This window comes from Hyperolius riggenbachi, chromosome 1 (assembly GCF_040937935.1).
Source record: "Hyperolius riggenbachi isolate aHypRig1 chromosome 1, aHypRig1.pri, whole genome shotgun sequence".
Lineage (NCBI taxonomy): Eukaryota > Metazoa > Chordata > Amphibia > Anura > Hyperoliidae > Hyperolius > Hyperolius riggenbachi.
Genome location: NC_090646.1, coordinates 441736248 through 441760689, shown reverse-complemented (window position 1 = coordinate 441760689; position 24442 = coordinate 441736248). Strand labels below are relative to the sequence as shown.

Here is a 24442-nt window from a genome sequence, read left to right as displayed (position 1 = left end):
AGGGGGTTAGGCGGCCGGTCCCGAAAACGTTAAACTGTCAAAATGGCTCTGGTCCATAAGTGGGAAACAAGGTCTGGATGCGAAGTGGTTAATTGTAGTAGGCATAAAGTAAAGGTCTACTTTAAATAACAATTCTAACTACTGATGTCATGCTAGTTGTGCCCTTAATAATATATATGTAAATAAATGATAATTACTAACCATTGCTTTGATTATAAATACCATTATACATGTGAAGAAAACAAAAATGCAACGAAACTCGTACAGCTCATGTCATGCAGTAATTATTGTGTGATATCATGTTCATAAAATGACAGATGTGTCACAAACATAAAGAATGGTGGTTATAATAAAGAAGTACACATTAAACCACAGGAATGTTATAACAGACATGCCATAAAGGTTAGAGATTTTAGTAGCAGTGATCGCAATCTGACATTTTATTAGTCTGTATGTGACTACATATAACTGTCACCCATCTATACATGCCATCCATGTAGTGTAACCTGCATTAGTCACAAAAACGATACCCTACTTAATGAGTCACAATAATTGCAGAGAATACGCCTTCTAAATAGAAACTATTCCAATACTTATGCATATGTACATCAACATTCCTAATGGGTACCATTTACGATACTGATGAAAATATGGGCTTGAATTAAGCTTGGCACAAGATGCTGGTGCGGTTTTCATTAGCGGGCATGTGAAGACAACTCAGGGCCCTTTCACACTGGGGCGTTACCGTGCGGGATCCGCAGGTTTTTTTTTTTTAAAAGTCGACGTCACGACGTACGCTTCCGTGCACTTCAGCATACCCCGAAACAGGAAGTGAACGCAAGCGCACATCACTTCTTGCTTGGCTGGTAGCCACACAGGGAACACTGTGTACTAACATGGTGTTCCCTGAAGGCCTGTTTCTGGCAGTGTTATGTGGTGCGGCAGGCACGACGCACCGTATCGCTGACGCCAGTGTGAAACCTGCCTAAAGGTTTAGATCAAACAAAACTAAAATGTTGTACCATCTGGAAAAATATACCACATAACCATTTCTTATAACTCTCTAAAATTGTGCCGGTAAAGAAGTTATGAGCAAACCTCACTCCCACCATTAGATGTCTATTCTTGCCTTATGGTTGAAGGAAGTTAGAAATACCCTGAAATGATGGCATGGCTATTCCCTCTATGGGGTATATTCAAGAGATATGCCTCCACCTACACTGAGATATATTATTAATATTTTAAGTGGACTCAACCTTCATGTTCTAAGATACATCATATCCCTATATAATCAATATTAGTCTCTAGACTCTGGAAGTCAGTGGAAGAAGGCTGAGCTGTGTCTGTGAGATTGAGAAGGACACATGCTTTGACACTTCACAGTCTTTGATTAACTCTTTTTCAATATGGCAAACGACCAAATGAATGACAAAAAAAAGCATTGTTCCTCTGCAAACATTTCTTATCCTGCCTCTGCCAGCCAGGTCCAGGGACTCACCATAACACTATAACAGGGGTAGGGAACCTATGGCTCGGGAGCCAGATGTGGCTCTTTTGATGACTGCATCTGGCTTACAGACAAATCAGTAGGGGTTGATTCACTAAGCTACACTGCTCAAGCAGCGCAGCTTAGTGTGGCAGCTTACTGCTGTAGCATGCACTACTAACTTACTCTTGCTTCCCCCGAAACTACCAGCTGCTCCAATTGTCCCACTCTGTACCCTGTCAGGTCCAGTGACTTTGTTGGACGAGATCTCCACATTTTAATTGGCCCAATAGACTGACTGTCACTTGACATGCAGCCTATTGGGACAAAGTGCAGGGATCTCGTCCTACAAAGTGAATCAAATTGCTGATGTTGCTGAAACCCAAAAGAAACTGAAGACGTGTCTGACACTTCCGCTGCCCGGCGGATCAACTGTATACACATCACCATAGCAACAGGGACGTGAGACCTCTGCTACGCATGCGCACTGTCCCAGTTTGAAACAGGAAAATACATTTAAAAATATGTGGCATTTATGGCACTCTCAGCCAAAAAGGTTCCTGACCCCTGCACTATAAGAAGCAATAACACAGCAGAAAGCTTCCCTGTCAGCAGCATTTTTTATACCCTTCCCCTCATCTTCACCAACCAGTACTAATGTCCTGCTGCCAAGGGTCTCCCTCATTTGCTACGTTTATAAAGGCCATTATTGTAAAGTATATGGAAAAGTTAGTAACTTACTTTCTCCAGGGTTCAGAGCCACAACACAGGATTCATTCTTGAATGACTCTTTGCAGACTCCGTTGTAGAACATCACAGCGACTGTCATAGATAAGGACACCGTACGGCGACCACTGCTGCCGTTTTTCAGCAAGACTCTGACATTTATGTCACTACCCATACTGACACCATCCTGAGATTCAATAGTAAGTGACACATCACATGATTCATCTGTGTCCACCTCTGCCAGTGGCTTGTTACCGTATTGGGCAGCGGTCTGCACTGATTTCCGTTCCTCTGCAGAGCCTGAAAATAGCAAAGAAAAGGTCACAAAAACAGTTTAGTACAAAAATAATCTTAAGAGCTATAACAAACTTTGTTATCAAACTGTCAGGATCTCTCCTGTAGCATGTTCTGTCCCTTGCAGTGGAGCTGCAACTGGGCAGTTCTGACTTGTCTGCTTGCATTCAGTTGCGCATTCGCAGTGAGTCTTATTGTCATTTGCAATCACTCTGCAGTTCAGAGCAGTTCAGGATGCTGTCAGGATTCCTCCTATGGTTTGCTGCAGTTGAACTGCAGCCAGATAGCCCTGGATTTTCTACATGCATGTTGTTGCATAGTACTGCATGTATTTATTATGATAGTCTTTCAGCTAGCAAATGGTAATCAAGCCAGCTCAGGATTGAATGATTACCACTCAGCTGTGTGGAAATTTGCATACCTGCATCCATTGGCTGATGCCGGCATAAAAGTCTGCCTCCCATTTCAGACTCTGCCCGACATAGCGGTCAGTACGCTGGTCTGTTGGGCACTTTGTCACTCTGTAATAGATCTGTTATTGTAGTTCAATCCGACCTTATTACTTGTGCTTTAGCTAGTTCTTGATAAATATATATGCAGACTTGCTAATATATATTTATCCGTTAGTTGAGCCATTTGTTATTTTTCTGTATTATTGTTTATTGCCTTGTTTCCATGCCTGATGGACGTTCGCTGCATCCGCGGTGGGCCAGTGAAGTCCACTATCCTGATAGCTTGGATTCTGCCATCACCCTGTTAGTGACTGGTAGTATTCCTGCTGCTCTAGTTTCTGGGAACGTAACTATAGGCTGTGGTTGCTATTAGTTATCTTCTTTCCTGCAGTCTTGCCTTTGTGGATGCTTGCTGGTGACTGGTTGTTAACCTGCTTGCTCTGCTTCAGTGGATGTGACTGTGAGCTGCGGTTGCTACTAGTTACGCTCCAATCTATAGTTCTGTCTTGTACCTGAATGCTTGCTATCGCTAGGGCAGCGCTTAGTCTTGCAAGCGTTCTGTCTGTCTTTCTTGTATCTGTTTTGTTACTTATCCAGAGGCTCAGACAGGATCCGCCCTGGGCAACAGTCAGTCAGTCTGTCTGTTCGTTCTTTGTCTGGTTACTCAGACCATAGGCAGTGCAGCATCGCCACTGCGCTGCCAAGTCAATAAGGTGACTGGGAATTCTCCACATTTGGAGTTAAAGCACAATTGTGGTAACCAAGGTCTAACAGCTGTAAAATGTTGCTACTGTTCTACATAATCTATCCTGGTATTGCATGTCTAGCGAAAGGTGAGACATATGTTATGCCTTGCCTCTGTCACAATATTTTAGAAGATGACAATATTATATCAAATCAGTTAATGTTCTTCTTACCCTCCGGATACTTGTATAGGTAAGTGATGTCCTCCCTTGCATTGGACCCCACAGCTTTAGTGCTGATGCAGTGACCAACTGCTCGTTCTTCCACATGGACCTTCTTAAACTTGCCATTTGGCATTCTTTGATAGAAGACTTTGTCACTGTTCACCTGCAGGGAAGGCAGACGTTTAATGTATTTATTCCACTCAGTAATGTAACAGTTACAGAATCTTGCCCTTCTGGTTTCAGTTATATTCTGCGTACCAACATTCAGGCAGGGGTCACACTTGTCTTTCAGTTTCTACAATTTTCAAAAAACTGAAAGACAAGTGTGACCCCTGCCTTACAGCAGCTAATGTAATTTATAGAGAAAACTGACAAATTGCGCAAGATGATAGTTTTTTTTTCTGCATGCGAAATCTGCATTAAAGTGTGACCTTGCTTATTGATTAACATGAGTTCTCAGTTGAAGTCAGTTTTTCTGTGCAGAAAACGCGTACGAAAGCCGATAAGTGTGACCCCTGCCTCACAGCTGAAATGCTGAAGTAGAACATATGGTTGTGCTAAACAAATCTGCTTACCTCAGCAAAAATGAATCCAGTGTCATATTTAATATTTACTAAGCCGTTCTTAATGGCAAGGACAGGGGATGGGCCGCAGCAATATATACCTGAAAAAGAGATAGTGACAAAAATAAGCATACAGTATATAACAAATCATATTAGCATATAAATCTTAATTTAACATAACTTAACAGAACAAATGAATATTTGACTATTCAAATGGTATCCGCTACCATCATAGCTCCCAACTGTCCCTCTTTTGGAGGGACCGTCCCTCTTTATCCCTCATTTGTCCCTCTTTCAGGACTGATATACAGATCTATGTAATTATATGTGTGTCTGGGGCATGGTTAGAGGTGTGGCAGGGGTGTGGCTTAAGTCTCCCTCTTTCTGATCTTAAAAAGTTGGAAGGTATAGTTACCATTGCTGGTTTCTTGAGGTGTGGCATCAATGGCTTGCCATCCATTATATCCTGCCGGCAGATCTGGCCGTGTCATCCAGCAGTCATTCCAGCAATGATAATTCCTGGGGAGGAAAAAGCACATTGTCATTATACAGATACTTAATGTATTAATACCTAAATGTGAGAGTAGAGTGTAATACTGTCCCTCTCCTCTCCCTGTATAACGGGGGGAGGGGAGGGGGTGGAGAGAAGGAACATTCCAGAAGAACTTTTTCTTCCCTGCATAAATGAGTACATACAACAGCTAATTTATTATCAGTAAAGACCCAGAGCAAAAGCTAACTCTGTACATGCAGGCAGTGCCAGGCTTATGTCTGAATATTGGGCTAATACAAGAAAACTGCATTGTTGATCAGACACCAAATATAAGAAATTTTGAGCACCCATAAGTTCACTAACAACCTTCATCTCTTGTACACATATAATAAGAAATGTCCAAAACTTACCAAACTGAGTCACTGTTTTTGTCTTCCAGTGGTTTCATGTTTTCATCAAAATACACATCGAAAATAAGGTTGCCATCTGTGTCATGAGCTGAGGCAAAGTTGGTGATGGTACGTCCAGGGATTCCAACACAGCGCAGCACTGAAATGATGAAAGCAATAAGGTAAGCTGCGTTCATATCATTAAATTCTAGCCATATCATGTGCATTTTTCAGCCGTGTAAAGAAGGCTTAGGCAGGGGGGACACTTGTCTTTCAGTTTTCCGCATGCGTTTTATTGCATGCGTTATGTGCAGGAAAATGTGCCTGTTTTTTTCACAGCAGCTAATGAAATTGAAAGTGAAAACTGACAAAATGTGCAGAATTGGGCTAGTTCACACTTGCACTTGTGTTTTTCGCATGCAGAAAAAAAACTGACATCCTGAAGGATATCCCAAAGGAGGATAGGGGAAGCCTCATTAGGATCCAGAGGCTTCCCCCTTCCAAGGTAAGTATACCCCAGGAAGGATTTTTTCTGACAGATTTTCTTTAGTTGTGCATTTCACGTGACTCTGAAGAAGCAAACATTGGAGCCACGTGAAACGAGCCTTGAAGCACAAGTCAGTGAACTCGCTCTGATCCTGTCCACTTGTACGGTACTGAAATGGTGCTGAAGTGTGGGGTTTTAGGAGTATTTAGGTGTTCCAAATTCAATATGCCGAATCTGAAACTCCAACACTATTATCCATGATATCCCTTTCCCTAGCACCTCTCTAACAGCTCATTGCCAATAACATTATATTTTCAGGATCCAGTTCCACTTCCTTACCTGTGGTTGTGACAGCTGCAAATACCCAGCACTGTCCATATTTCACAGAGTTTCCAGTCTGGTGGTATCGGAGCAGGATGTCCACACTGCCGACCCAGGACACGGGATTCACTCCATCAGCATAATCACCGGACCAGGAACCGGCTACGACTCCGTTATCATCCATAGAATTCACCTGATGAAAGAATGGAGAAAGAACTGTTGAAGAGAGTGCCAAGTATTTATTTCAGAAGAGAAGGTACAAAAACATAGTAACCTGAAGCTAAATCTAGACTCTGGATGGTAGTCAGATGTACAAAGTACATTCAGCTACCATCTGTTTATCTGATGACTGATGTACATTTCCACCAGCATTGCTGAACTCAGCTGCTTCTGCCTGTTTATTTCTATGGAGGAAAGAGGGGGTAGGATGTAATGAACTTTTTTGCTGCATGGAAAAAATAGTAGTGATCTGCAATCAGACACATAAGTGTTGCTCAAGCCTGTGATATACAAGTGGACCAGGCAGTGAAAGTTACCCTGAAGCACATTTGTACAGTATTGACTGAGCATACGAAGATAATCTCTGAAACCAAAGACCTGCAGCATTTCTTATGTAAATGAAACTAAGTGAGATGAGCTTCCCTGTTTGTCAATGAGGCCATCCCTAAAATTAATGGACCAATAAACAGGTCTTCGTGATCCTCATAGTAAGTTTTACTTCTCTTGGGTAGAGTTTTGTTGAGACATAAACATCCTTTTATCATGCAGTTTTCACTGAAGGTAGCCTCTGATGATGTATTTTGTCATCATATGCCCAATTCATATTCCTCAGATTTACTTTAGGGTTTCTTTTACGCAACTGGTCAGCTAAAATCTGTGTGGCCCTTAACCTCTTGAGGACTGCAGGGCTAAACCCCCCTAGTGACCAGGCATTTTTTAGCTAAAATGGCCACTGCAGCTTTAAGGCCAAGCTGCAGGGCCGCATAACTCAGCACACAAGTGATTCCCCCCCCCTTTTCTCCCCACCAACAGAGCTCTCTGTTGGTGGGGTCTGATCGCTCCCCCCATGTTTATTTTTTTTTTAATAAATATTATTGTTTGTTTTTTTTAAAAAAAAACCCTGTTTCTTTAACTCCCTTCCCTCCCTCCCTCCCTCCCTCCCCACAGCCGGCCAAATATGGCGATCGGCTGTCATAGGCTTCTGCCTATGAGAGCCGATCGCTCTCTTGTCCCCCATGGGGACAGCCGTGTCACACGGCTGTCCCCAGTGCAGCGCTGCTGCTGATCGCAGCGCTGCACAAAGTAAATAGACGGCGATCACGCCGTCTACCGGTCTCCCGAGCGGCAATAGCCGCTCGGAGACTGAAGGCGGGGCGGAGCTCCGCCCCCCAAGCAGGAGATGCGCGCGCAGCCTGCGCGCGATCTCCTGCAAAACAGAGCCCCAGGACTTTACGCCAATTGGCGTTAGGCGGTCCTGGGGCTGCCGCCGCGGCCACGCCTACTGGCGTGACGCGGTCGGCAAGAAGTTAAACAATGATCGATATCAATGCAAATTTTAACAGCACACAAGGTCGGCCATGGTGTATTTAGCAATTTTCTTATCTCAAAATCCTACAGAACCGGTTTGATAATTCTGTGTGAAGAAACGGTTGGCTAAAGGCTTCCTAAGTACTTTGCACTCCTCTGTTTAGGACTACACATAAATCAATCTCTTACAACAATTTCTCCGGCAGAGAATTAATAGTTCAATGTATTAATTTGTTTGGCTTACCACAATATGTCTTCCTTCTGCTTCCTGTTTTAGCCAGCACAGGAAACACAAGGGAGACATGGTCACATAATTGTGACAACCCATTCAGAAACGTACAGAAATTAAGTTGCATTCACTATAAACATCCCGTTAGGTGCAGGGGAGTGTGCATATGGCTGAAGATTTAAAGTGAACACCTATTAATTTCAATGTCCACCACCCTTAGTAATCACAAGCGCAATGTGTTCAAGTTATGTGCCAAACTATTATAGCTAGTGAGTCATTGGAGTTTAGAAAGTAATGGTAAATGATGATGTTTTCCACCTTCATTCATAACCTTACATTTATAAGTCAGACTTACCATGGCTGATATAACTCGAGAGACATTTATGGGATCACCTCTTGAAGCTGGTGCAAGACCTCCACGATCCAGTATAAACATTACAGAATCCAGAACCCCTCTGTCAAACTATGGGTTAAAGAGAGAATATCTGTGTGATTAGTGATGTTTGACCGACAAAATGAACACAGTTAAAAATGTATTTTCCTGTTGTTTTTATAAAAAAAAAAAAAAAAAAATACAAGTATGCATTGATGTACTGGTTCTATTCCAGGGACAAGTTTGTAGAAGCTGTTAGCAGTTGAATTTTGGCTTCATGAGCCATCAATGGATTTCTGAGAATAAAAATCTGCAGCCGGGGCTTCCCATTGGTCCACTGTCTGAGCCATTTTATTGGTTCAGACAGCGGACCAATGGGGAGCCCCAGCTGCAGATTCAAAGATGCTTTGCCCGGGCTCCTATGTGGACAGTAATTACAGTGTTAGATACACTGTAATTACGCAATGGAATCTGCAGCAAGAGGCGTTGGGTGATTAGCGGCGGTATGTATGTTTACAGGGGAGCCCGGCAGAGCTACGTGGGGGGCTTCTAATGTGTGCGGCGACCCGATGGGGAGCTCTGGGGGTCTCCTTATTAAAGGAGACCCCCAGATGCTGTGGTGACGACGAGCGTTAACTGGTTTAGACCTGCTTTTTGCAGGTCTAAGCTAACTCTCATGTCTGCCGGGAAGCATCGCTTCCCAGAGACATGAAAAGGGTAAGTGGATACCGTGTTAAGCACTCGCTGGGCGACTATATTGCCCACGCGAGTTCTTTTCCGCCTGGGAGGGGTCTAAAGTTTAATAAGATTAGGCGATGCCCCCATCCCCTAAGTTAAGAACTCGCTAAGCACTGGCGAGTTCAGCAATAGGATATGGCTCGTAGAGTGTGTATGGAGCTTTAGTCATAGCCTAATCATGTAAGACACTCATAATTAACATATCTAGGTGGGAGGTAGAGAAAGCTAGCTCCGGGATCAGACATTTGATACAACAGAAGTCCGCTCCAGAGTGGAACAATGCATGCAAGACATATAAAAACATTACACATAAAGTAAAAAAGCATATACAAAAAGCATATCCATTTACATTTAACAAAACATCACATCTATATTGACAACTTCTCTCAGTTTACAGATGAACTCTTAATGCTAAGAAAGAGACCACATTTATAGTATACACAATTCAAGTTATTACATATACAAAAATTACAGTAAATCCAAAATCCAGCCAAGAGATTCCACATAATGTACACTGTGTCTTTGATTGGATTTTCAATTTATTGTAATTTCAGTGTATTTAATAATAAATATGACATAACTTGTGAAGACTAAATATTGTTGTTCTTTTCATTGCTTTGAGTTTTGGTGATATATCGACCAAGTCCTGCACAGTTTTTGAGCAGTGCACTCTTAGGTTTTTACAATACATAAAAGTTAACTTTTGAAACATTTAAAGAATCATACCTGTCCATAGTTCCAACTGCGCTCGCCAATTTGGTGCTCGGTACCATAGTAAACCCTTCCAATCTCATTAAGGACATATTCCTGTCTCCATGCCTCATTATCCATGAATACAGAATCCACTAGAATAGAGAGCATTTTATATTTCAGTGACAGAACTGGTGGGCAGTGGACTAGCACAGTGAGCTGAAGAAAGCTCATGGATGAAAACAGAGTGGTAATAAATGTTTGCATACTCACAGCGACACCAGGCATTGAACAGGACGTAGACCTTTAAGCTGGGGTCACTACACATTCCTCCACTGCTTTTAACACTGAGCTGGTATCTCCCAATTGGAGCCTGAGCAGAAGTATTTACCCAAAACGTGGCACTCTGGCCAGAGACTTCTGCGACTTGACATCCCCATTTACCCTCATCAAACTCCTTTACTAAGGGAAGGTTGAATGCCTGGGAGTTTCCTGCAGGGGACAAGATGATAACCACTTAATAAACATTCATACCATAATAAGCTGGCTTCAAATGTCATGCATTGATGATCAGAGTAGTTAATCTAAGAAAAAAAAGAAATCTTATTGTGCTTAGGTAACAAATTGTTTTCTCTGCCCAGTTACAGTGGCCATATAATGCAATGAGCATATATAAGCCTACCCTAGTGCTAACCAAGTTGTTGGTGCCAAGATGTAACACCTGACTGATGGCACTGACCTTCATGCTTCATATTCGCACGTTCTGCTTTGTTTGGCATTTCCAAGTAAAACCTGTAATCACACTGCAGGAAAATTCCATTCCAATATTTCCAGTGGTAGAGCTCTTTATGTTAATTTCAGCATATATAAAATGCTCATATGGTCTGTACACAATGTGCATGCAAAACCCAATAATGATGGATATTTACCATCAGGTTCAGTTTGACCTTACTGAACAGTCAGTTACATCACTTTGCCACTAGTTTGCATCAGTTTCAGTTCAGTAGTCCGTTCATAGATATACCCTGGATGTTTCAAACTGAATGCAAGCAATTAAAAAATCCCTTTGTATAGAAGCACCAGGGCATTAGAAAAGCAATACTAAAAAAGGTGATTAGAAATGAATGTAAACATATTTTTCCAAAAGAAAACTATGTTTTATTTTACTATGAAAACTTATTTGAGTATGAGATTGTATCTATTGTCCTAATCCTAAATAGTCTCCAATAGTCTTATTTTGGTTTTAAATGTAACAAAAAAAAAACTGTCCTCATGTACTACTGACAATGAAAACTTTAAACTTAGAGTTTCCATGTTTATTCCCCTCCCATACAGACAGGTCTTAAACTTTTGAACTTTATACTTGTTATTAGATGTCTTTGAGGGTTATGCAATGTGCGAAACACGCTTATATATACAATGTGTGCGTTGCGTGTGTAACATGCGTTACGCAAATAGTGTAACTCACATCAAACAAGCAACACACACGTCGTGTGTATAATTGTTATGGAAATAGCATAACACTTATTACGTAATTTGTGTAACTTCTGCTGAAATTAATGTGTGTTATCTACACAGGTCTACCCTTTAAAAATTTGAAATAGTAGAACTACTTCCTATGGCCATCATATCTTGTTTTATTTTCACAACAGGAAGTAATGAAACCTGTTTCTGCTGCTATGGACAATAGCCATAACCGCTATAACGGTTTTCTAAAACCATAGATGAAAGTTTAAGTAGTTGTTGGACTTATTGTGCTACTGCGATAAGAACATGAAAGACAATAGATTTCAATGGCTTTAAACTCAAATTAAGCAAATGGCAGATTAAATCTTTTTTATTCTGACACAAATTATTAGTAAAATTTTTGACAGTCCTCTCACTTACCTAGCTGTAGCACAACACAGATTTTATCATCTTTGCAAAATGCTCTTTGGAATTTGATACAGATCTGGAAAGGCTGTCCCCTTCTGACAATTAGTTCATCATATTCATACTCATCAGTGTGATGAGATCGACGATTTTCACTACTTCTAGATTTGAGAAGATCCACACTCTTAATCAGCAAAGGTCCTCCTGGAAATTAAAAAACAATATACATCTTCAGATTAGGTGTAGACGGACTGGCAAAAGGAATATTAAGTTAGCTATGGAGTACAGTTAAAGGAAATAACCCAGAAGCTGAGTAGATCCTGGAACATAGTGCAGCATTAGCTGATAATGATTTGGTATCATGTAACAGGGGACTGTAGAGAGTCTCTAAAGTTTAGATTTGAAGAAGACTGAGAAGAAAAGTTCAGTAGCTGAGCATGGATTCCCCACCTGATGATACAGGCAAGTCATCTATATTGATCCCTGGTCTTTCACCATCACGAACTGGTTTATGATCATCATCTCCAGATCTTGGCCTATCATCTCCAGATCTTGGCCCATCATCTCCAGATCTTGGCCCATCATCTCCAGATACTGGACTATCATTTCCAGATCTTGGCCCAGATCTTGGCCTATCTTCAAGATCTCCAGTGCTTGACCTGTCATCATAACCATCCTCAGATCCTGGCCTGTCGTCTCCTCCAGGCCAGCATGAATTTCCTCCTGCACCTCCTGGATTTCCGCTAGGTCTCCCTCCTTGATTTCCGATAGGTCTCCCCCCTGGATTTCTGATAGGTCTCCCTCCTGGTCCACAATCCTCTTCGTCTCCTCTGGAACAGCATGAGCAACAACTATACCACCACGGTTTCTTTCTTTCTACTCCCCGCGACATAGTTTAGGAGTCTGCATAGAGAAAAGACAATGAGCATAAATAGCAAGAAACAGCAGTTGATTGAGTAAAAATCAAGATATGCAACGCTGCTTGTTCAGACTGCCTATTTCAAGCTCTCAGGGCTGTGTCTACATAATATATTTGTGCTGCCACAATATTGCACATCATTTTGTGTAGTTTCACTGTCGTATTGCTCAACCCTGCCTGTGGTACCACTTCCAGTTCCTCTGCTGTTGTTTGTTCAGTTCATCAGGTACACCCTACCTAAACCTGTCGTATCTTGGTTAATGAGTAGCCAGGTTACTTGAGCTGTCTCTTATAAAGCCGTCACATCTTAACTGCCTTAACACAAAGCATTCCTGTGTTCATAAAAATGCAATCAAAATCAGTAGAAGGCAGAAAGGTTCTACTCAATGTAAATAAAAAATTCAGTGCAGTTATGTGCAATAAAAAAAGAGTTCAGTGCCAGTGAACGTCAAGTAGGAGAGTTTTCATCTTCCGACATGATATCTTGTCACAGCATACCATCTAAGCCACAGAAAAGGGTAAAAGAAACTGAAGTGTTGTTTGTCTAGTCATCTGTTAGCAAGCAGTCTCACGTGATTAGGACGCAGTCACAAGTACCAGAAGTTCTCTTTCACAGCAGCAGCAGTACTTCTTCTTAAGTCGTTTTCTCGTAGAAGTCTTAAATAGTAGTCAGATGCTATGAGCCCCACACTTCCCTCCTTTGTTATCGTGAACTTTTAACATTCTATTTCTAAGAAAAACACCCACCCATCATTTGATGACGTCTGGTATCCTGTGCTGGTCCTCTTAGTTCAGAAACCAAGAAATGAAATAAAAAAAAGGAAGTTTGCCAAAAACGAACCCAACCCCTTTCTCTGCAATCTCCTTATCCTCTACTTTCAAATCTCTTATTACGCACTCAGCACAGAGTTCCCCTGAACACAGAATGCTGCACTGTTAGCTTCACTTTCTCATCTGCATTCTATGTGAGGGTTCTTCAATCTTCATACCATATGCTGACACTCCCTGTCTCCCAATATATTTAGCAAAATCAAGCTGAGCCCCGTGTGCAGTTATACAAAAATAACAAAATACATTTATAAAGTAAAGCACAAAATGAAATATAATATGACCTGTTGATCTCATGGCCGCAGTGCTGAGCTGTACAATAAAGACCTGTTTGTGGGTGTACTCATACAGCAATAAACCCCCACAAGGATTACAGTGTTGAAGCTGAATTGCAGCCAGCATGCATAGTCGTGATAGCACCAATCATAAAAGTGGCTGTAAATTCTTTTTCAGCTAGGGAAATTGCAGTCATTCTGTGATGATCAGCCATCTATGCCATGTAGAAGGGTGTGTGTCTCGAACTGGCAGGATGCGGGACCTTGTCCAGTTATTTTACACCAAACTAGAAGAAGAGCGCTGTGGTCACCTTTTTGGTGCCATTTTTGCTTTTAAAATTATGTACAGCTTTCTTTTGTGACTGGAACACATATCCTATATGAGGATCAGATTCTGCAGTTTTGTGATTTCAATGTTGATTTGAATGCAGCTTTTAAAGGAAACCTGAAGCAAGAACTATATGGAGACTGACATACCTATTTCCTTATAAAGAATACCAGGTGCCTGCCAGGTCTGCTGATCTGTTTGGCTGCAGTAGTGTCTGAATCACACCACGAACAACAAGCATGCAGCTAATCTTGTCAGATCTGACAATAATGTCAGAAACATCTGATCTGCTGCATGCTTGTTCAGAGTCTATGCTTTAGAGGCAGAGGATCAGCAGGATAGCTAGGCAACTGGTATTGCTTAAAAGGAAATATATCCATATCCCTCTCACATCAGCATTCAAAGATCAAAAGTAAAGGAATTACTGCATAGCCCACTGATAGCAGATTTGCTGTATCCACATTACCTTATAAAAGAGAGTTGCTCATGTTTACTGAAACACGTGATTTGTTTGATCAGGTGATAGACTTGTAAGGCTGCAATTTGCAGTTCACTTGCTGCTTTAACACATGATGACAAAAGCAAATCAGAGACTTTCAAATGTATCACCTAATGGAATCGACCACGTGTCTCCATGAGGTCTGCTACACATGAACAATGCTATTAACTACCTTAATAACAAGTAGAAAATGATGGTCACATGATCTTTCCTCCCTGTTCAGCACACAGAGAAAGCACTTCACACACTTCCCCAGAACAAGACAGTTGGGGTGTGGCTGACTATTCCTGTGAATTCCTCCAGCAGGCGAAATTGTAGTCAGAGAGGACAGTCTCATTTGACTGACAGGCTATGCATAAGTAATATGGAAGATATTACATTTCTGTGATGGTTATGGTGGAGATAATGATGCTCTAGAATGTTCAATATCATTTATACAGTATAATAATAGCATTGCTTGGAAAGCCTCTTTAAGTGCAGAAGGCAGCATAGAACAGCATCTAAACAGAGTCCACTTTAGGACTATGGCCCACTTGAGCGCTTTTAGCTGGACGATCACCAGCGGTTCCAAAAGCACTAGGCTAATGCAAGTGGATGGAGCTGAGACCACAGGAGCGATTGCGATTTGCCAAAATCGTAATTGCGAGTTGTGCATGATTATCGGAGTGAATTAATAGAGGACAGTGTGAGCCCAAAAGCGCTTTACTCTAAATCGCTCTGGAATCGCTTAGTTTAAAGTTGCAAAATTACTCTGAGCATTTTGAGAGTCATTTTGCAATCGCAAGTGGGTGCCCAGCCCAACTGCAGTCCGAGCTGTACAACATGGATTCTGACTGGCTGCTGCGTATAAAAGTTTGCACTAATCTCCAAGCAGTATTTTATTGAATAAGTCTTATAATTTGCCACATCAAAAAATCGCTATTGATTGCTGTGCATGTATAGGTTTGAATGTAATACCGCTAAACTATTGATTTTAAAACAATTGCAAAATAACCTAATTCAATAATTTTACATGTTACAGTTTTAACATGATTTATTTAATACTATTATGGCTATTTTTTTTCCTCTCATACTTAATAAAAGATCTCATTTGATAAAAAAAACAAAAAACAATTGCAATAAAACAGTTGCAATGCTCATACATTTTTAGTTTAGTTATAAGTAGATGCAATCTTTTTATTGAATTCAAAGTTCCATTGAACCATTGCAATTGAATCATCATGACACACATTTACCACACCTCCAGTCATATCTACACCATACCTCCTGTCATATGTTTACCATGCATCCAGTCAAACCTACACCAAGGCCTCGATTCATCAAGACTTATCCAATCAATTACCGACCGCTCGTTAAAATACCAAACTCGATAAGTTGATTTCAGGATTCATCAAAGTTAGCTACAGCTGTTAGCGAGCATTCGGTAATCATTCGGTAATGATGCCATAAAACAGAAGAAAGTGCAAGTCATGAAAATGAAAGTGGGCGTGGTTTAGCGTTAAATTTTGGATTAGTTATCTCCTTCACTGCTCTGTCGTTATTCCTGTCAGATCATTGCTGACAGAGAAGATGGAGCCATTTGAAGTGGTTATGTATCAGCTGAGAGTGATTCAAAAGCGCAGAAGGGCAAGAATAAGGTCTAGAACTATATCAATTTGCAAGAGAATGGATTTATTTGCTGTACCAGGACATCTGAATTTCTTTTGAATCATCTTGCAAGAGAACACAGGCAGTGCCAGGGTTAGCTAAATTGCTAGCTGCACTACATTTTTTCAGAAAAGGCTCCTATCAAGCCATAGCGAAATTGTGGGATTGTTCCAAGCCACTTCCAGAATCCTGGTCCAGGTGTTAAGCCTTATTCGGAATGTTGCTATGTGCTGTTCAAAGGACTGCCTTTTTACCCACAATTCCATGGGAATCTTATGGCCTTGTGTTAAATTACAGCTGTAAAATGGAAATATCGACACGTTACCGAATGGTTACCGCATTCGTATCGATATTTTAATCGAAGTCACACCGAATGCGGAAAAACCTTGATAAATACAACTAGAAATCGATAAACTTTGAATTCGGTAATTTAACGAACTGGAAAAAGTTATCGCAAAGACAATGATGTATCGAGGCCCAAATCTCCAGTCGCACTTCCACCATACCTCCAGCTATACGTTTAACATGCCTTCAGTCATACCTACACTACACCTGCAGTCACACCTCCACCATACTTTCAGTTATATCTACACCATACCTCCAGTCATACCTTTACCACACTCTTAGTCATACCTACACTATACTTCCCATCATGTCTACACCATACCTCCAGTAATTCCTCCACAATACTTCCTTTATCTACACCATAACTCCAGTCATATCTAACCATACCTCCAGTAATTCCTTCACCATACCTCCAGTAATTCCTACACCATACTTCACATCACATCTACACCATACCTCCAGTTATATCTACACCATACCTCCAGTCATATCTACACCATACCTCCAGTAATTCCTACACCATACTTCCCATCACATCTACACCATACTTCCCATCACATCTACACCATGCCTCCAGTAATATCTTCACCATACCTCCAGTCATATATACACCATACCTCCAGTCATATATACACCATACCTCCAGTAATTCCTACACCATACTTCCCATCACATCTACACCATACTTCCCATCACATCTACACCATACCTCCAGTCATATCTACACCATACCTCCAGTAATTTTTTACACCATACGTCCAGTAATTCCTACACCATAATTCCCATCACATCTACACCATACTTCCCTTCAAATCTACACCATACCTCCAGTCATATCTACACCATACCTCCAGTCATATCTACACCATACCTCCAGTAATTCCTACACCATACTTTCCATTACATTTACACCATACTTTCCATCACATCTACACCATGCCTCCAGTAATATCTACACCATACCTCCAGTCATATATACACCATACCTCCAGTAATTCCTACACCATACTTCCCATCACATCTACACCATACTTCCCATCACATCTACACCATACCTCCAGTCATATCTACACCATAACTCCAGTAATTCCTACACCATACTTCCCATCACATTTACACTATACTTCCCATCACATCTACACCATACCTCCAGTCATATCTACACCATACCTCCAGTCTTACGTTTTCATCCAAAAGAGGGACATTTGCATGATATCTAGTATATTCCTTAAAGCGGTATCGTCACCATAAAAATCAAATTTCAACAGCAACTGGTCTGAGTGTATTAAGGGATAAAGATGCTAATCCTGCATTCAAAACTTTCAAATCTTTTTCTGCTGTTATAATTTGGAGTTATCACATACTTAAGGAGCACTGTCCCTTTAGTAGTTGTGCCAAAGAATTGCATGCTGGGGGTTCTTTTATCTATAATCTATTCCTCCTCTTCCCTTTGTTTCCCTGCCAGCTGCTTATCTGAAACCTAATCCCCTACTCACTTGTGTTTACAAGCAAGGCTGAGGCGACTCAGCGATTGGAGGAGACAAGAAAAAAAGTAAAGGGCAGAAATGACATCACGAGTTAGCCTTAACTGTGGGCAAAGGACATGGCCCCCACCAGGAACAGAATTCTCGTCATTTACTATATAACATTCACTGAAATCAAAACATGGACAGTATAATACATGTGTTATGTAAGTAGATCAAGTATTTATCTACTTATATATGTGTTTTTTTCCCTGGCATAGTATGGCTGATCCTACTGCTTTAAACACAGAAATCCCAGTAGTATGTATGCTCTGTTTGCACTTTGCACAGCAATGAAATAAATTCCATGTATCCCAACACTGAGTGCAAACAAAGTGCATTTGATTCTCAATAAATTGAGGTGTAACTTAAAAAAACTGAACAAGAGGGTGAGCAGTAAGATTGTTGGTGATACTTCTGGAATGAGCTGCCCTGTTTCAAGCAAATAAAGTAGACACGCGACTCCATATGGATTTCAGTGTAGCTGTGCTCCTTTATTGTATTACATACCAGAGCTTGAAATACAGCATGACATTTCGGTCAATGGACCTTTATCAAATGCTTTCAGTGGTTCAATACTGGGGCAATTTATCACATCCAGCAGCTGAAATATGTCTCCTTTATAACTGAAATATTGAAGTTGCAATGTTCTGTGGTAGGAAGTGGTTTTACATGCTAAAACACTGTGTTCTGTATAAACACACACCAAGTATGTGTTCAACAGCATTTCACCAATTCACATAACCTGTGTAATGCCCACTATAAATCACTCATTATTTCTTGGATGGGGTAAATGATGGAAATTAATAAATAACAGTTGTTTAACTGAGTACTACCATACACCACTTGATATTTTAATATGTCAGCAGACATCCAATGGAAAGTCAAAACTGACCCTTGTCACCACTAACGTTGTACTGCTTGATACAGTATAAAGCAGCAGAACACGTTGTTTAAGTACCGCAATTCCCCTCCCCTCCCCCGCCACCCTCCTGCACTTACCAGCCCAGCTAGTTCTGGATAAGAATGGCCTGTCCTCAAAAAAAATGTTCAATAATATTTTAACCAAATAATGATTGAGATAGCAGTAGATTATAATACATTTGCTAGATTTGTTGTGCAGCAGGTTCCCCACATGCAGCAATAACTCATTTTTTATGTGTCCTCCAAATACAACAACTCTCTTGTTTACTGTATGCCCTATTTGCAACCTTCCTTCACCATTCTACTAGCCCTTTGGGCAGCAGGGGCAGTACATCATGGGATATGTAACCTTTGCATATGTATTGGGTCTGTTTGCGAATGCATGGATATTCATTTGTTCATTACAATACTGGTATACACTACTGAGTACATTATGTGGGTTTTAGTATGTTCTGTATGGCATTTCTGAGTCAGTTTCAGAAGATTCTCGATTCTATTAGACTGTCCATGACAAACAAGGCAACTACCAAGTCCATTTACAACCTTTTTTTCTCTTCTAGAGACTCAGTGGCCTATATGCAATTAACTTTTTCATCTTTTTCAACTTTTTCTCTATGTGATATTTGTCACACCTTGTCAATAAAATTCCTTTTAAACCACCAGCAAGCAAGAAAATACTTGAAATAATTTTGATAGTACTTGTTTAACTACTTTTTGGTACTGTTTCAATCGCAAAGTGCTGAAAAATTATTTTAAAACAAAGATGATACATTATCTCCTAGGAGAAAACTCATTACAAAAAGTGAATTGCATATGGGCCAATACATTTTACTATAAATGGTTTTGTCTCTGAGCTAGACATTTTCAATACAATCCCCCCCCCCCTCCCCGATACTTTGAAAGGCATGGTAATTAAGGTGGCTATGGGAATAAACAGAATGCCGATACAACAACCAGACAAGTGACATTTTTTACAAGGTACTCAGAATAGAATTCTCCACACTGCACTCACCCCAGGATTCTTTTCACCAGAAAACAACCAAACAATTAAATTTTAGTCAAAAAGCTTTGGGAATGAACTCCAGCACAGGTAAAATTAAGTTTAAATTGGTCTTTTACCAAAATGTTTATTTCAAAAGTGAATGAAGGTATTAGAACATACTATATTGAGGTAGCCAACAAAGCTGGTGACAGATATAATAGAGAAGAAAATCATGAAAGTTCAACACAGCCATCAGCAGGATATTTAAACTGCTGATGTCTGCACCAACAGTAATGATCAGCTCAGCAAGTGTTCCTCTGTCCGCGTGAGATAAACAGAAAAGTTAGAATTTTTTCTCTTTACCTGATCGGTGTCCCCCTGACTGTATTGCCTGAGTTCTAAAGCATTGAACCCAATGGAGACATCAGGCAGCTTTTTGCTTAGTTTGCTCTCACATTTCTTTTTTATATCAAAACATAATTCATAATTCCATTGTTCATAATTTCATTGTTTAGGATCAATGGGTAATGGAAAAAATCTTCATAGATCTGTATAGGGCTACGACTGATATTTCGGTCTTTAATTGATTCTAGAAATAAATAATTGATCTGACTGAAGTTCACACCAAGCAATTATTATAATTTGAAGCTTGAAGGGCACAAACAGAAATTAGGAAATTGTCCAGTCATCTTAGGTCTATGAGTTCCTTTAATCCCAATAATAATTCAGATGTTATACAAATATAATGCAATTGTATGCAGCTGGGAATTGGTCCAATCAAGTGCACAACCTGCTGATTTTGGCTGGCCCATTTCCAAAGTACAAACAATTTGCATATAAGTCAGAGTTATTACCATTTTCCCCCTGAAAATAAGACAGTGTCTTATATTGATTTTTGCTCCAAAAGATGTTCTAGGTCTTATTTTCAGGGGATGCCTTATATTTCTATCGTGAAGTGTCTCTCAGCAGAACATTTCCTGTTCCTTTGTGCAGCGCTGTTCCTGTGTGTCCTCCTGCCATCCCCACTGTGCCGCCTCTTCCTCTGCTGGGTCCGAAGGTATGCTACTGTACTGATCAGGCACCTGCCCTGTCATCCTTGCACACAGCTGATAACCTTGCTGCGTGCTGGGATGACAGAATCGGTGCCCGATCGGCCCTGCACCACTGTGTCCCCGCTTGCTGGCCGCCTCTTGTTCCTATGCAATATACTGTTCAGGCACCTGCGCTGTCATCCTTGCAAACAGCTGGTAACCTTTCTGAGTGATGGGATGACAGAACCGGTGCCCAATTAGCACTGCACTGCTGTGTCCCCACTTGCAGGTTGCCTCTTCCTCCTGTGCAGTGTACTGATCAGGCACCTGCGCTGTCATCCCTGCACACACGGTATCCTTGCTGTGTGCTGGGATGACTGGACCGGTGCCCGATCAGCATTGTACCGCTGTGTTCCCACTTGCTGGCCGCCTCTTTCTCCTCTTTAATTGCCGCTATGGCTTCTTTTTAGGGTAGGGCTTACATTTCAAGCATGCTAATTCCAGTTAGGGCTTATTTTCATGGTAGGGTTTATTTTTAGGGAAACATGGTAGCACCTCATTGACCATATCTGCACAGAAAAAACAGCTGTCTCTAGAGTTTGTACTAAGTAAGGAAAGGTAGTTCTGTAAGCTCCAGATTCAATACATGTCCCTGTTCACAGAAAGGAAACCAGCTCCCCTTGCTAGGTAACCACAATACACAATATTTATAAATTACTTCTGTTTGCGTAACAAGAGTACTGTGAAAATAGAAGACACTGGAAAATGTGCTATCAATCTATATACCTGTCTTACTGCTCAGGAGTCAGGACACCGTGACTGCCAGTAACATTACACTGACAAGTAGCACATATCGCAAAGCAAACTACAAAGAAGAGGTGATTGGCTGTGAGGCAGCACATTTTGGTGTTGTTGATTGTTGCAGGTCACTTTGTCTCAGTTTCTTCAGTTCCTCTGGGAGGTCCTGTATGATACTAAGCGCCTGTAAGATCTAGCCCTGAACTGACTGCATTAAAAAGACTGGTGCTAAAAATATGGTGCCAAAAGCCAACAATGCAACTGATAAAGCAGATGTGTGGTGAAAGTCAGCGAAGGAAACCTGTCTTCACTGCAGTCATCTATTCAAGTGCAGCGTTCCGCATCTTTGAACTTCTTTTATTGACACAATTGAAATGACAATAAACGATCAACTGAACAATAATATATATGGTGTGTACAATATGTACACAGTCATAGCTGCTATTGACATAATGCCTGGTACACACCATGCAGTTTGCCATCAGGTAGATGGGTCAAATCAATTATTATTGGAAATTGGACTTGTCGGAAGCTAGCCAGTGTAATGCCTGGGACACACAATGCAATTTCTTGTCAGATTCATGGTCGAATTGATAATTTCCGACAGGTTCGATTTCCTATCGTTTTTCAGATCGATTTTGTATAGAAGTGATTGAAAAATGATCAAAAATCAGATCCGACATGACGAAAGTTATTGATTCAATGGTCAATCTGATGGGAAATTGCACCAACCAGGCATAAAATCACTTACAATCAAACAGGCTTACAATATCTCAGAATGTGTCTGTGGAAAGTAAACATGGTAAATTAACCAGGGTGTATTATTCCAGGAGCAAATGTATCTACTTTTGGGACTAAAGTTTTAAATGAATTAAACCACATAGTCCATATTTTAATCTTTCCAGAAAACCTCTATTTGCATACATTTTCTTTTCCAATAGTTAAGATTTTGAAAATCTTCACGCGAGGCTTTCCTAGACAGTCCAACACATTTCCTTTAGTAAATCGCCTTTAAATATATCACCTGTCACTGTGTATCCCCATTCACTGACAGACTAAAGTTACAGTGCAAGGAAGAACAGGTGAGTGAGACATTCAGTAATAAGCAGAGAAGTTCCTCACTTCTGTAACATCTCCTATAAACAGATTCCTCCTTGTTACAAGCATCGCTTCACATCTGTCTGTCCTTTAGACATCACCTCACCACAGGCTTGCGTATTAAAAGCAAAAATGTACCCCAATGTTTTCATTTCTTTCTATCCAAAAATCATATACGGCAGTGTAAAGTCAAATGACTATGTCCCTCTTTCACATCCTTACTGGATATCAACAATTACAGTATGAAAGAGTGCAGTAGGAGAAAAACCATGTTACTAACCTGTTGCAGCTGCTGTGTGTAAAATGACAGATCCTCTCAGAGTGATTTTGGCTTTAGGGGGTGGCTATAAATCCCGGGGTGGTTCTATGGAATCCACGCCCCATAAGGCAGCCCTTCCCATATCATACAGCAGGAATGTCTGGAATGTGGAGCATGAAACAGTTTATACGCTCATCACCTCACACCCATAGGAGGGCCACAAAAAACCGCACCTGACATTGCTACACAAACACTCTGACTTGTCACTCTGGCTTTGCTTTGTTGACACTTGTCTGCACTCACCCTGCAACTGGGCAACAGCAAAATTACTTAATCTCTATATAGTCTGTTAAACTCCTGTTTACCACAGAGGGTTATTTTCCAAAACTAATCTGTGAGGACCAGTAAAGGTTCATTTTGATCACTTCAATCATCCATCACCTGAAGGGATGTAAATAATACCAAATGAACATCTCTGCACATGACTGGAGGATGTCTGGAGCGAATAAAACAAACTTCTCTGCTGTCTTCCTTGCATTCCTCACGTCATACACTCCTCACAAGTGAAACTGCTACACCATGAAGAAATGCATGTAACCATATGCAAATCACAGTACCAGTAGAAGAGTCATATGCTAATGGTTACGTTTTCGTACATATCAGGCAGCGTGACACCCAGTTTCAGCTGAGACTATATCCTGGAGCTGAGTGACCCAAATTTGTTGATGCATGCAGCAATGTTGGGAATGACGGGAGTACCATCAAGCGATGTGTGACACAAGAGATGCAGGAACATCAGAGAACATGTCCAAGAGGGCAGTGGCATAGCTAGAGATCTTGGGGCCCCATAGCAAAACTTTCATGGGGCCCTCAGATGTAGGCACTCTTAAAGAGAATCTGTACTCTAATATTCTTACACTAAAAAGCATACCATTCTATTCCTTATTTTCTCCAGTGCCCCTCTGTGCTGTTTCTGCCACTCTCTGCTGCAATCCTGGCTTGTAATTTAGGGCTCGTTTCCACTATCGCGAATCTGCATGCGTCCAACGCATGCAGATTCGCACATGTAATGCAAGTGGATGGGCCTGTTTCCACTGTAGCGTTGTTGAGGTGCGTTTTTTTCAGCGGTAAAAAAACGCACAAAAGAGCCAACGAATTCGCCTGCGAGTGGAATGCATGCGAATCGCCGCTAATGTATTTAATAGGAAATTCGCATGCGGCTATGGTATGCGAATTTTCATGCGAATTCGCATAGGTACCAATGTAATTCAAACAGGCAGTGACATGGTTAATTTCGCATATACCCTCACCTATGCGAATTCGCATGCGAATTCGCGGCAAAAAACGCGCAAAAATTCGCATCCGCATGCTAATTCATGGAATTTCAACAGCGGTGGAATCCAGGCGATTCTGCACCGCAATAGTGGAAACGAGCCCT

The 24442-nt window shown here is 41.0% G+C and overlaps 1 protein-coding gene across 1 annotated transcript in view; it reads right to left on the bottom strand.

Moving 5' to 3' along the window:
* TGM1 (transglutaminase 1) overlaps positions 1 to 23131 on the bottom strand; it is a 30141-nt gene extending 7010 nt beyond the window's left edge. The window contains exons 1-12 of the mRNA XM_068238041.1: positions 23026 to 23131; positions 11999 to 12451; positions 11564 to 11752; positions 9950 to 10168; positions 9713 to 9831; positions 8231 to 8338; positions 6138 to 6312; positions 5333 to 5471; positions 4845 to 4948; positions 4442 to 4530; positions 3876 to 4029; positions 2228 to 2512 (exon numbers count right to left, since the gene is read on the bottom strand). Coding sequence (XP_068094142.1) covers positions 2228 to 2512; positions 3876 to 4029; positions 4442 to 4530; positions 4845 to 4948; positions 5333 to 5471; positions 6138 to 6312; positions 8231 to 8338; positions 9713 to 9831; positions 9950 to 10168; positions 11564 to 11752; positions 11999 to 12440 — 2023 coding nt within the window. The 5' untranslated portion in view covers positions 12441 to 12451; positions 23026 to 23131. The remainder of the gene's footprint in view (positions 1 to 2227; positions 2513 to 3875; positions 4030 to 4441; positions 4531 to 4844; positions 4949 to 5332; positions 5472 to 6137; positions 6313 to 8230; positions 8339 to 9712; positions 9832 to 9949; positions 10169 to 11563; positions 11753 to 11998; positions 12452 to 23025) is intronic.
* Positions 23132 to 24442: the final 1311 nt, after the last annotated feature.